We start from the raw sequence: 13,231 nt of genomic DNA on the forward strand, positions 1-13,231 counted from the left end.
CTCTAAAGTTTTTGGGTCATTTCCTTTACATTACCCATCACACTTTACCTTATCCTACAAACTGCCTTCAAAGATTAGGATCAATGAAAAATAAAAGCTCTGTGGAAACACAAATCCCACTTTCCCTCACATATATTTTCAAAATGCTAAGAAGGTATCATAAACATACCTAAAATTAATCTCCTTTACGAGTCATGACTTGTTATACAACAAATAAAACAGAGGCATGTGACAGGAAAACACAAACTGCTTTTCAGTTTGTTTGCACCAAGTTCAAAGGTGGCAGGGACCATATTACGTTCCGCCTGGCAGAGCACAGGCGTGATCGATGTCCTCAACATTAATGCAAGACAATAGTAACAGGTGGTAGTTTGGGTACTTTGCATTTCACAGTGTTCTCTGCACATAAAAGTGAAGCATAATTCTGCTGTATTAGCAAATTAGAATCGTGCTTGTTTTACCTGTGTTTAAAAAGGACTATGCTTTCTGCTAGAAATTACAGAAAACTTTCATCTGAATGTATTTGTGTACCTGCACGTACCTCAATCCATTCCTTATAGCTGAACTCTGGAAAAAACTAGCACTTCATCCTGTACAGTCTCAACGGGAATTACGATGGGCAGAAAGGAGGGGAGGAAGGGGGCAAAGGCGCGTTTTTATCTGAAGGAACACGGCTTTAAATACTAGTCAATCTAAAACGTGCATTGTGCCTTTTCCCCGAGACGCCGCACACACAGCAGGCGGGACGGCGCTTTCCAGGCGCAGCCGAACGCTCCGGGACGCCGAGGGCAGCACCTGCGCGACCCGGCCCTGCCGGCGGGAATCGCCTCGGCGCCGGCCAACCGCGGCCAGGCCTGGGCGGCGCGGGGAGCCCGGGCTGCCGCTCCCCACAGGAGGCGGGGCGCAGCGCAGCCCGTCCCGGGACAAACCGGGCAGCCGCCTCCGCCTGCCAGGCGGGCGGAGGAACGGATTTCGGCCGCCTCCAGGCACTTCACGTCTCCCGGCCCTCCTCGCCTCACGCAGCGTGGCCACGACAGCGGCGCGAAGGGTCGCTGAGCTTCGTTGGCGGGCCCGTCGCGCTGCCGGGGACTCGACGGCGAGCTTCGCCTCGGCCCAGACGCGCCGCCGACGGGGGTGGGGAGCGGCGACTTCGGGCCCCCTCGGGGCAGCGACGCGGCGTGTCCGTTGCCGGCGGTCTCGGCCGCAGCTCCTCCCCTCCCCCGCGGGCAGGGCGGGTGGCGACGCCCCGGCGGCGCATTGTACCTGTCCCGTAGGAGGAGCCGCAGCCGGGGAGCCGGAGGGACAAAGTTAACTGGAAAGTTTACAAGGGGCCGTGGGTGGGAAGGGAAAAGGGGGGAGCAGAGGGAAGGTCGTTCCCGGGGACTCCCCAGGGGGAGGCAGCAGACGCGCTGCGGGGCCACGGGGGACGGGGAGGAGCGGCAGCCGCAGACTCTCCGCTCCCCTCACCGGCACTTGCAGGCCCGCTGAGGTGACCGGCTCCCGGGAAGGGGACACGTCCGTCCTCCTTGCCCGCCTCCCTGGGCGTTCTCGGCGGCGGAGAGAAGCGGGCTCCTTGGAGCGGGGACCCCGCGCTCGGACGAGCCCCGGTGGGGGCGCAGGGCTGCTGGCAGCCCCCCGGAAGCTCCTTTGCCACCCGCGCAGGGGGTCGCAACCCCCATTCGCCGGCAACCCCTGCTCTCTCCTCCCTACGACCGGCGGCTCCCATGGCTCTCAGCAAAGCGCTGCGGCTGCTCTGGAAGCAGGAGCCGGGGCCGAGCGCCCTGCTGGAGGCGCGCACCCGCCAGGACTGCCTGTTGCTGGAGGCCGGCACCGTGGCGGCGCTCAGTAAGTGCCCCGGGCCGGGCCGGGCGGCTTCCCGCGCGGTGCGTGTGGGGAGGTGGCGCGTCTGTGGGTGCGCGCTGGGTGCCTCTGTGGTGCCGACGGGACTCGTGTGGGGCTGGCGGAGGGGTGCGGGGGCAGCGGCTGGTGCCCGGGAGGTTTGGGGCACTTTCCCCTGTGGCAGTGAGAGGGGAAATCACAGACCTGGGCCCAGTGGGGCGCTGACCTTAGGGAACGCGCTTACCTAATTTCAAACCCCGGCCTCCAGAGTGGCCCTGCAGGCCTGCCCACTTGTTGACCCCCGGTGCCCTGCCGTGCTCGGAGGGTTGCCCAGCATCCCCTCCCTGTGTGAGCCCAGGCCCGAGCCATGTGCGACCGACCGGCCGGTTTTCTGCTCTGGTTGCCTTTAGCCTCCTCACCAAGGGCCCAGGTGGAAGAAGTGGCAACAGCCCCCTGCTTGGCTGGTGGCCACGGGGGCTCGGCATGGGGAATAATAATAATTATACCACCAACCTGTTCCTGCAATCATGCCGCTGTTTGCAGTGTTGCTGGAGTCCGTATTCAAGCAGCTCAAAAGAAAAGGGGAAGACTTAAACTGTCAAATCTTCGTAGTAAGAAATTGATGTATGTTGTGTTTTGCACAGTGTCAATCACAATGTCAGCCCAGAATCGGGCCCTCTGAGATGAATCTTCCATGATGTACAGTGGCAAGATATCCAAACTAAAATGCTTAATTTTTAGGTGTTAGGGATTTTATGGATGAAGAAAGCCAAAAGGGTCATCAGGTGGCAGCTGATTTTCATGAGAACAGTTCCAGTAATGGAAAAAATTTTGACTTGTCGTGATAAAGATCAGTTATTGCCACACTGTATTGTGGTTATTGTGTTTTTTTAAAAAACACAATTTTATTGGAATTTTATATTGTGTAATACTTCAGGGGTTCAGTTTCTTGTTAAATTAATTGGTAATAGTGGATGTGAATGTGTTACATTTTTCTAGGTTTTTTTTGTGTCAATTTTCAATGAACTGACAAAGTGAAAAGTCTGGTAGTACTGAATAACATTTTACTCACTTTCCCAGATTCAAAAGCCTGTTGACATGAAAGCTTTCCATTGATATCAGTGGGTTTTGGTCTGTATTTCATTATTCTGATACAGATCTAAAGCAGTTCCACTGCCTAAAGCAAATGTGCATGAATAAAATAGAGAGACCAGTTTTCATCTAGCTGACTCCAAGCCATTTGTATGACCAGGAGTTGGAAAGATCTCACTACAGTCTCACTAATGAAGGGAATTATCAACTTAGAGCAGATTTTTCTCCCTCAGTGTTGCTATCCCCATTTGAACTGCTATACCTAAAAATGATTAGAGAATTTATATAGTCTCTCTTAAAATATGTGTTGAAAGAATTTTGAAGTAGCAATCTGTATAGTACATGTAAAAGCCTGTTTGTCATAGCTTTTGAAAGTCCAATGTCGCCTTTTGAAAGTCCGATGTTGCCTCTTGAGATAACTGTAATCATGCATGCATTGGCATCCAGCCCACTCCATGTTATTAGCTTTGTAATTTTGTTTCATTTTATTTATCTTTTCCCACCTGGGTTGGTTCCTAGGAAAAAGCTCGTTTATCCAGTTGGGCCTGTTTAGTTTGTTTCTTCTGTTTATGCAAAAAAGGACCAGAAAAGGAGGCAAAACCAGCAGTAGGTATTGTGATGGTGAATTTACAAAAGTTGTGAAGAACAAGCTCTGCAGCCAGGGTGGCAACAGAAACAACATTAATTCTGATTTGTTTGACTGGTGTTTAGGTTGTCACTAACCTTAACCTCACACTGAAGTGCTTTAATGTTTTCTGTATGTGTGGTTTCATTTATACTAGCCCTAGGATTGTGTTAATTTTGGCTTCTCTGTCTAATTTTCCGTTTCTAAAACAAAGTTTTAAAAAATTGCATGCCTGTGGTGAGGAGGAATTATGCAACTGTGCCTTATGCAAACTTCCACACTAAACAAAAGCAGATCTGTATACCTGCAGTACTTAAGTTGTACAACACTTTGTGCAGTTTTGCAATAGCAGCCTTGTGCCAATAGAACCATAGAGAGGCGTAATCATGGATGGACAATGAAAGCCAGAGAACAAATTTTAGTTGTCGTGCGTTATTCTTTTTCCATAATTACCAAGTGTCTCTTTGCCCTTGATCAGGCATGGCATCTCAATTTTTAAAAAAATTCGGTTACTTCTGTAATACTTTTGTACTGGAAGAAACTTAAATGTTGAATTTAACCTAGTTCAAATGGCATAAGGGAGTGAGAATCCATCTAGAAGAAATGGCGTTACAAAAAACAAGTCTAAAAAAACACGTGTAAGTGTGGTGCCTATACAGGCTATAAACCTCTGGCAAATCCATAATTAAAACAAATGCTTTCAAATATGTAAACCAAAAATTTGATACTGTCTTGTGAATGGTTGACTTTATACTTTACCCTGTCTCAATACACTATAAAGACCATTATGACAATTGTAGTTGTAAATTGGTTGTATTTCAGAATTTCCTTATTGCATATAGAGATTTAATACTTTTAACTTGAAAAAAAAAAGGGCACATTTGATATTGGTATTGGGAAAGTATTATGGAGATCTCTAATTGTCTGGAATGTGAGCAGTTTATAAAATGAGAATGCTCAGGCTGTAATGGAAGGCTAACTTAAGAAACTTTTGGAAAAATCAAGGAATCAGAAATCACAGTGGGAAATGTAGCTATGTAACTCCAAACATCTTAAGTTAATCTGCATAGCGACATAATATTAACAGAACAGTTTTCTGTTCTGTCATAAATTATGTAGTATTTTTGAAGATGGGAGTTTTTCTTCCTCTTCTCATGATGTCACTGTAGAGTGGAGGGTAAAACTCGCTCTTTTGAATTTAACAGCACATTCTGCAAGAGGCTTTTTGCCACTGGCAAACCTGAAGCTTCAGAAGGATGGGTGACAGCCTGGAACAGTTCTTCCAGGAATACTCTGAACTAGAACATCAATAACTAGATTTTATGGAAGAAACTCAGAGTTGTGAAGGGTGTAGAAAAATTGTCATTGATTTAGGAGTTTTTGCTTATACAAAAAGGAGTATAGATACAAATGCTGTTCCTACTTTTAACATATTACAGTTTTTAGTGGTTTATAGATGAAGTGAACTGCACAAAGCAGTTCTCAACTGCTGTCAAGTCAGTCACTGAACTAAACTGAGGCTACAGTGCTGAAAATGTAGTTATTTAAACTTCCTTATAGTAGGTAATCTCAGTGACATGATGTCAACAGGAGTGGTCTGCTATTGAAATTCAGCATAAAAATATGTTATTGCAAGGGCAGACCCAAAGGCTGCACAGATTTTTTTTGTTATTGTTGTTTTTGTAAGCACTTTGGTTCTGCAATTACTTTTATTAAAGGATGTTACAACAACTGTTACAGTGGATCCCAAATGACCATGGACTTTTGAAAATACTGAAATGCAAAGCTGATACAATGCATGTTGTTGCACATATGGCTGAAGTTTTTCCTCCAGAATTTCACCCGCAGCTCTGAGAAGTAAGCCTTTACTAGAGACAATAGAGACAAACTTATATAGAACTAAGGGGTGTGTACACTGCAGAGGAGCTTCGGCAGCTGCAGCCCCAGGTACGTGTGTGGTTCTCTGATGTGGCTGAGTGAAACCAGGGTCAGCCTTGCAAGGGGCGGGATGCAAAACCAGGAAGTGGCAATTATTTAGCTACGTATATTTTTTTTTTTTTGGTACAAAATGCAGTTTCTGTCCTGTACGTACATGCACTGTTTACAATTAGCTTTAGTTTTGTATTTAAGTGGATAAATATGCCACTGAGTGAGGTACGGAAATAAAACACCAATACTTCTTTAAATGGATTGTGTATGTATTTCTAAGCACTATATGCTATTCAGAACAACGAACCCTAGAGCATGACTCATTTTTACTCTTACGCTAGGATATTTATATAGCTAATCTCCCTACTCTATCTGTATTCCTAAACCTTCTTGCTTAAATTTAAAGAAAATAAATAATCCAATTACAATTTTTTGTGACGTTTTCTGTAGTTTAGTGGTGATCAAAGTTTTTCCGTTTGTGGTTCCCTGCAAAACTTGTAGTGGAAGTAATCTATGTAGCAGAAGCCTTGCTTTTCGTGGTTACACTGGCAAAAGTCACTTGCAAACCATGGTTTCTTGGGCTGAAATTCAGTGCTCTAGGTTACAGGAAGAAGTCTGTGTTACAGTTCCTTCTTTGTTGTTGAAATGGAAATTGAGTGCACAGAAGAAGAAAGGTGGATTGGTATAAATGTAGAGTGTAGATTACAAGACTCGTTTTCCATGCTAGGAAACTGTTAGCGGTTCTGAAGTGTAAATTCTGCTTGGTGATTTGTGTCTGTAGTGACTAAAAGTTTCTGTGTTAGTATATGTAGTATATGACAGTAACCACATAAAGATAATAGTCAAGCTCCAGAGAAATGAGTTAGGGACTTATCTTTTATCTTTTATTTTTATGACTGCCTGTGGACCACACTGATGGCCAGTAGAAACCTGGTGGTTTTATGAGTCCATTCTTCTTTAGTTGTGAATAAAAATATTCACATATACACATGCAGCAATGAAAACATAGTCCCTCCCTAGGAAAAAAATGTTTTCAATCTAATACAGGAAGCCAGGGAACTGATCTCTCCAAAATGCCACATTCTTGATTTGTTGTGTTTTCAGCCAGAAGTACGAATTTCTAGAAAATAATATTTTGAATTTCCAGAGTCTCTTAACTGTAACTCTGACCACAGCGGTCTTCCCAACTCTGTATTGCTTTACCTATGTTGTATTTCAGAATACAGTATGACTTGCGTAATGTCTGTGTAGCTCAGATTGAATGTGAAGAGGAAGATTTTAGTGATGAAAGATAATGAAAATAAATGAAAATACAACAAAGTGGTTTAGGCCTCTCTGAGGATGTCAGAAAACAGAAGTTAGAGCCAAGTTAATCATCTAAACTCCTATCATATCAGACATTGGACATTTTTCTAGGTAAGATGCTGGTGGTAGTGTTTATATATATATATTTTTTTTTTCTCATGTGTTTGGCTTTTCTTATGTATGAAATTTCTGTTTGATTATAGATTTGCACTTTCTAGGGAAAACTCACACCTGAACAACATAAATAAAGGAAACAACCTACTGAGACTCCATCACATCGTACCTGTGTTCCTAAAAGGACTTAGAAATGCCTCAGAATACACATGTATAGCAGTACCTACCTAAGCAGGTGCCTAAATGTTTTCAGAATCAGGCTTGAGAAAGAGGGGAGAGCCAGAATCTGTAACCTGGTTCCAGACTCTTTTCTTAAGTGCTCTTCAGTGTTGGACTTTGAACCACAGTGCCTTTCTACCCCCTCCCTCCGGTGTCTGACCTTTCCTGGAACCATTTGTTTGAGTAATGTTTTGGTTCCTGTTGAAGTCTGGGGGATCAGTCCCAAGGAAAGGCTGAATAAAGGAAACTGCCGATGTCTGGCCAGTTACCACTTGCCGTTAAATCGAATTTGCAGCTTTTACAGGCAGGAAGTCACACTTGGATAGGCTGTGTGGTATATGTAGTTATAGGTCTTTTCATGGCGTTTCTTTGGTTTTGAAATATTTTACACATGGAAAAAGATGAGTTTTAGTTGAGTTTATTGTAAGTTAGTTTCACTGAATTGTTGTGTGCCTCTTGTTTTGCAAGGGTTAAAATTTTGAGGCAACATGCCAGCCTTCTATATAGTTTACATCAGGTGCTTTTACATAGTTGATATTAAGAAAAGTGCTTGAGGAATGCAGACAGTGTGCAGGTCTCTAAAGCTGTTACAAATACAACACAGTTGTGGCAACTATTGCAAATGGGTGGATACTCAATTATATGCTTAGTGGAAGGAAGGATTACTAAAAATATTGATGGAAAGCTTTAGTGGAGTTTGGTAATTCCTGTGTGTACTTTAGTACCTATAGCTATTATTTTACTGTTTACTACTGTAAACAAATGCACTATATATTAGCAAACTGAACTTGTTCTCTAAGTAGAAAACTTTTTCACGAGTTTCATCAAGTTCTGTAGCAGTATTGTGCATTAAATGTGTATGTCTGCATGTGTGCGTGTATATATGTATTTCAATCCTTCTCTCTCTTCCCTCTTCATCCAAGGATGAAGTCTTACAGTGTGCTGTACAGTGTATGGAGAGGTCAAGGAAAGATCACTTTGTTGCTTTTTTGGTTTCTGAGTCTAAATTGCTTCAGAGAGCAAAATGAAACCTAGAACAAACAACAGAATCTGCCATGTGGTAGAAGTGATTGGCAAGTTGTTAGCCAGCCAAAAAGAGTGGCCACACAGACTCAAGTCCTCCAGGAGCTTTGTGTTTAGAGCTTCTCCCTTCCAGGCAGCTCTGCTGGTGCAGGTGCCCTGACCAATGCTGCTGTGGAGGCAAATGTCCCGTCCAATGACCTGCCCAGAAGCACAGGGTATTTCTGTACCAATACTTGCAAAACACAGCTATTTCTGTGTTTGGAAAAGTCTTATGCCAGGAGCTGATGTGGATGTGGTGCCGCTGGCTTGACCTGGGAAGCTTTGGTGGCTTCTGTGTGTGCCACTGTCAGGTGCTTCTTGCCATTAGCAGCATGAGTTATGTGTTGCTTATTTCCACACAGAAATAAATGCCATTATTTTTGATCATGCTCTTACCAGACACTTTAACAGCCAGCTTTCCAAGCTGTAACTCTATTTTGAAGAGTATTACTGTGCTTTCAAGATGTCTCTTGAATGCTTTCAGGTTGTGCCTAGCCTGCAAGTTTGCAAGCTCCTGCATCAGATTGAGACCTGAATCTCTTGCTATTTGTGGTGTTCTCTCTTGCTTTCTAGAAGTGGAATATTTGGTGCAATAATTTTGTTTATGATTTTTCTTTTTTATTTTAAAGACAATGAAGATAAGCTTTTAAAGCAAATAACACATTTAAGAAAAATCAGTATGTTGTTGCTGCTTTTTTCTAGTCAAAGTGCCATAGAAAGCATAACATCACTTTATAACTTTTTTTTATTATTATACATAAGGAAAGCCCGAGAGTGAGTCTTAAAAAAAATGTTATCAATGTTGTACTAGTATCAATGTTTTATTAGTATTAATGTTTTACTAGTTACTGTATCAATGTTTTACTAGTTACTGTAATTCACTCAGTGTTTGTAAGAAAGCAAAATAGGTAAGTTGTGAAAGTCTGATGTAAAAAGTAAAATTAGGAAAAAGTTAACAAATCCTCTTTATTTGTCATGGATGCAGAAATTGAGACAAATGTGTTTTAATTTCCTTTGGGTATTGCCTCTACTAAGGACTTCATGAGAATTGTGGAAGTGGAAATGTCTTTTCTTTCACTTCAAAATGTCAGAAATATAAGAGATATTTATTTATTTTCCATGCTTCTCACTGAGCGCTGTGCCTCCCTGAGATTTATGAAGTCTCCTCCTTCCTCTCCTTCCTCTCCTTCCTCTCCTTCCTCTCCTTCCTCTCCTTCCTCTCCTTCCTCTCCTTCCTCTCCTTCCTCTCCTTCCTCTCCTTCCTCTCCTTCCTCTCCTTCCTCTCCTTCCTCTCCTTCCTCTCCTTCCTCTCCTTCCTCTCCTTCCTCTCCTTCCTCTCCTTCCTCTCCTTCCTCTCCTTCCTCTCCTTCCTCTCCTGTTCTATCATCCATCGCAAGCAGTTCCAGTTTCCTTTTTATGTTCATCTGTGGTTTGAAAAGTAAATGGACATTAGAGAGTCACAGCCTGTTTTCCTCATTCATGAGTCTAACCTTACTCCTCATTAAAAATTATGTACAAAACACAGACTTGCTCATTCAGGAAGTACTTCGGTTTTACTTTAACCAGTGGCAAGTTTGGGCCATGTTCTGGTTTAATATCTAAGTGTTCGGTTTGTGCCCATTGAAGTCAGTTGTTGCAGAAATAGACAAATCTTACATTAGCATCTGACCATTTATTTATTTTTAAACAGCTAATTCTTACTTCACTAAAATATAAGTTTAATTTCTCTTGAAATCAACATCTGATGTGTCTACATCAAATTATGTTATCTTGCATAAAAAAATTCTGATCCTGTCTGAAATTAGACTATGAGAATCTGCAAACAGAAACCATCTCTTTTTGCACATTAGTAAAAGAGACATATTTTAGCTTGTGGCCAGACAAAATATTATTTTTGTCATTTTAGAATGGTGTAAAGTTTACATGTGCCTGTATATTACTTTGCTTATTCTGAGTCTGATGTGGTATCTGTTCTGTAGAACAAGAACATCAGTAATGATCATGTTGTTTGGAAGGGTAGTTAGTCCCCTTCCATCTTCTAGGGTGGTGTATGGAGGGGCTTTGCATTTCTGTCTGGTCGCTTTTTAATCACTGTGTTCTTATGGCATTTCAACCCTACCTTTGTACTGTAGTTTTGTTTACTGAGCAAAATCAACTGGGAAGCATTGGTGGAGGTTGTAGCAATCTGAAAATTTGATAAAGACTGGAAAACTAAGGTTTGCTGCCTTTTGTTTTTCAGCTCCAGAAGAAAAGGATGCAATTAAAGGACAATATGAAAAACTCCTGGATGCTTATGGCTGCTTAGGAGAGCTTCAGCTTAAATGTGGTAAGTGATCATCTGTATGACTGAGATTATAAAATGGCCAGACAATGCCAAATGACAAGAACAAGTGGCTAAAGTTTCCTAATTCCTTACCTTGTGGAAGCTAATTGAACTTTGTTATGTACAGTCTGGAAAAGATCTATTTCTTTTTCTATGTCGTGCCAAAAAGCATATCACTAAATGATAGTCTAAGAATTTTGGATACTTTCTCACTTTTGTTTTGTCTAACATTCTAAGCTGCCTGAAGATAATTGCCATTTTTTTTCTCCTACCACATTTGTCCAAAGCAAGAATCATGTTTAAATACTGATTAATCATGATCATCTGAGACTGCAGTAGTACAGATTCCCAGTCCATACTATAATGCCCAATTGCTTTTAATTCAGTAACTTGGGTGGATAAGGATTTGCAGAAACCAACTTCAACAAGTATACTATGGAGTATTTATTGTCTTTGCTATAAATTTCTGCATGGTTTGGGAATCTTGATTTAGCAAAGGACTCGCTATTATACTGCCTACAGGAATGTTAATGGGAATAACATGTTTTAGGAAGACAACTGCAATCACTGATTTGTAGGTAATAGTACCTTACCACGCAGACTTCAAATTCACTGATGAAAAAGATGCATTGAAACAAAAAGCACTATGTGCCTTTTTCCCATAGTCGTCTTAGAGTGAGCCTCAATTTTGTCTTGGAGGAATGACTGTTTTCCATTAAATAAGATGCTTGGTCAAGGAATCTGCCACAGAAGTGGTGGTGTGAGCACTGGTGTGTTTAGACCAGTAGATTTAAGGAGGTATTTTTTTAGCTCACTTACCATTTTATGGCTTGAGTAATAGGATTTGAGATTGACCTGAAGTTGTGACTGCAATCTGAAAGATTTCTGTGTCATGATTTAAAACTGTAGATCCATCCAGTCTTTTTAAATGAATGTGGGCTTTTTTGTTTTGTTTCGTGTGGAGTTAATTAGTTAATTTCTATGGAGATTGGTATCAATTTGTCAATGTAATGAAAAATGGAGGGCTTGTAATTAGTTTTTCTTGCCACTTGGACCTGTTTTTCTTCATAGGAGTGTAATGAATCCTGTTGTAATAGTAAAGGAATGTAGGTGTTGAATTTAGGCTCTTCAAGCTACAGATGAAGGTAGTTTCTTGTATGTCACAGAAACTAAATATATCTGGTTTTAGCCTTCATATTAAAAGGCGAATGATTTCAAATGGGGTGTGAAATACACTCATTGTATTAGTTCTCTTTTCTCCTTTTATTTCTATGTTTCCCATGTCCGTCCTTTTATTTGAACAACACCTGCTTAACTTCAGTGCCCTTCAAGTGTGAGTTTTTTTCCTCTTTGATCTCTGTCATTGCAACTCTGTCTTGTTCTAACATTAAATTACATGTCCTGGTACAGGACTTCCTTTAGAAGGGACTGTTAAAAATTTTATTGGTAATTGGATAAAAAAAGTTAACTACTGGAGGCAAACCTCTATTAGTGAGTGAGTAAAAAGTCAGGAGGGTCGTGCTGTAATGGTAAGCAAAGGTAAGCAAACATTTTCTGCTGCTGAAGATGTTTAAAAAAGCAAAGATGATTGCATGCCACCTCACCATTCAAGAGGTAGCTCATTTTTTTCACTGTCTCGGTTAGATTTTCCGTCTCTACACATAAATAAGTTCTATCCCTTTAGCTATTGCTTACAGAAAAAATTAACACTAGAAAGGAATGCAATGTAACCTTTTTCTTTTCTACATAATGTATTCTAGCAGCTGCAAACAAGGGCATAATTGGCCAGCTCTTCCTGAGTGATCATGCAGGCTTTGTTCAGGAGTATCAGTATTTTTTCTTCCTACTGGAAACCTGCAGACCATAAGTACTAAATTAACTGAAAATATTTGTGAAAGTACATTCCACTGGGATATTAAAAGAGTATATTTGCAGAGCAGAAGGGGAGACTTTTTTCAAGACATGAAAGATGTCTCTGAGCACTTTAATTAATCTCTAAATATCGCTACTTAGGAATCCAAATAAATCACATTGTATACCCGCCAAAGCAGAGCGTGCTTTTCACAAGAAAGTAGATGAAATATGTGAAACTGACTCACAAAGTTAATGTTTCCCACCAGTAATAACACTCACTTCTATGTACTTATGTCTGTTAACATGACTCACTAAGTTCTTCTGCTTTCTTTTATAAGATGGATGGCAGCAGAATGAATTGTACAGTGTTTCTGCCCTGTATCTCAGCCAAGATTTTGCTGCCAAAGAAGATCTAGCAGTGGTAAATACATCTTAAGCAAAGTGTTAAAAGAGCTGGCTTTGCAGCTTTTGGTTTAAACACTGTGATGTTAGGAAGGAGTCTGTATATTAGGTAGTATTTTTGTCACCATCATCACATAGGTTGTTTATTTTAATACAGCTGCTGTATTTGGGGAGGCACTCTGAATTAATTTGATTATGTGTATACTCTTGCTGTTGCACATAGAACGTGTAGTTGAGAAGAGGAAGTTTCAAAGGCAAAAAGGACAACTGACTACCTGTTTTCTATTCCTTTTGAATGTTTTTCTAATGTGTAATTCTGTTCAGAAGAGGGAGAAAGAGTATCTTTGAGACGAAAACTGTAGTTTGGAAAATCTTGGTTATTTTCATAATTCTGCTATAGATTTCCTAAGAGGTTTTCAGCTAGTTGCTTGGAATCAGCTCCTCTGCTGTGTTCTGTTGCTATTTTT

At 41.4% G+C, this 13,231-nt stretch overlaps 1 protein-coding gene across 2 annotated transcripts in view; it reads left to right on the plus strand.

The window, feature by feature from the left end:
* The first annotated feature begins 1,363 nt into the window (after positions 1–1,363).
* The window catches only part of SYNJ2 (synaptojanin 2), a 66,470-nt gene continuing 54,602 nt past the window's right edge, over positions 1,364–13,231 (plus strand). The window contains exons 1-2 of one of the 2 annotated variants that reach the window (XM_065834965.2): positions 1,364–1,845; positions 10,425–10,511. In XM_065834965.2, the coding sequence (XP_065691037.2) occupies positions 1,725–1,845; positions 10,425–10,511 (208 nt within the window). In that variant the 5' untranslated portion in view covers positions 1,364–1,724. Of the gene's footprint in view, positions 1,846–6,796; positions 6,902–10,424; positions 10,512–13,231 lie in introns of those variants that run through there. The other variant, XM_065834966.2, reaches the window with a different exon arrangement.

This window comes from Patagioenas fasciata, chromosome 3 (assembly GCF_037038585.1).
Source record: "Patagioenas fasciata isolate bPatFas1 chromosome 3, bPatFas1.hap1, whole genome shotgun sequence".
Classification (NCBI taxonomy): Eukaryota; Metazoa; Chordata; class Aves; order Columbiformes; family Columbidae; genus Patagioenas; species Patagioenas fasciata.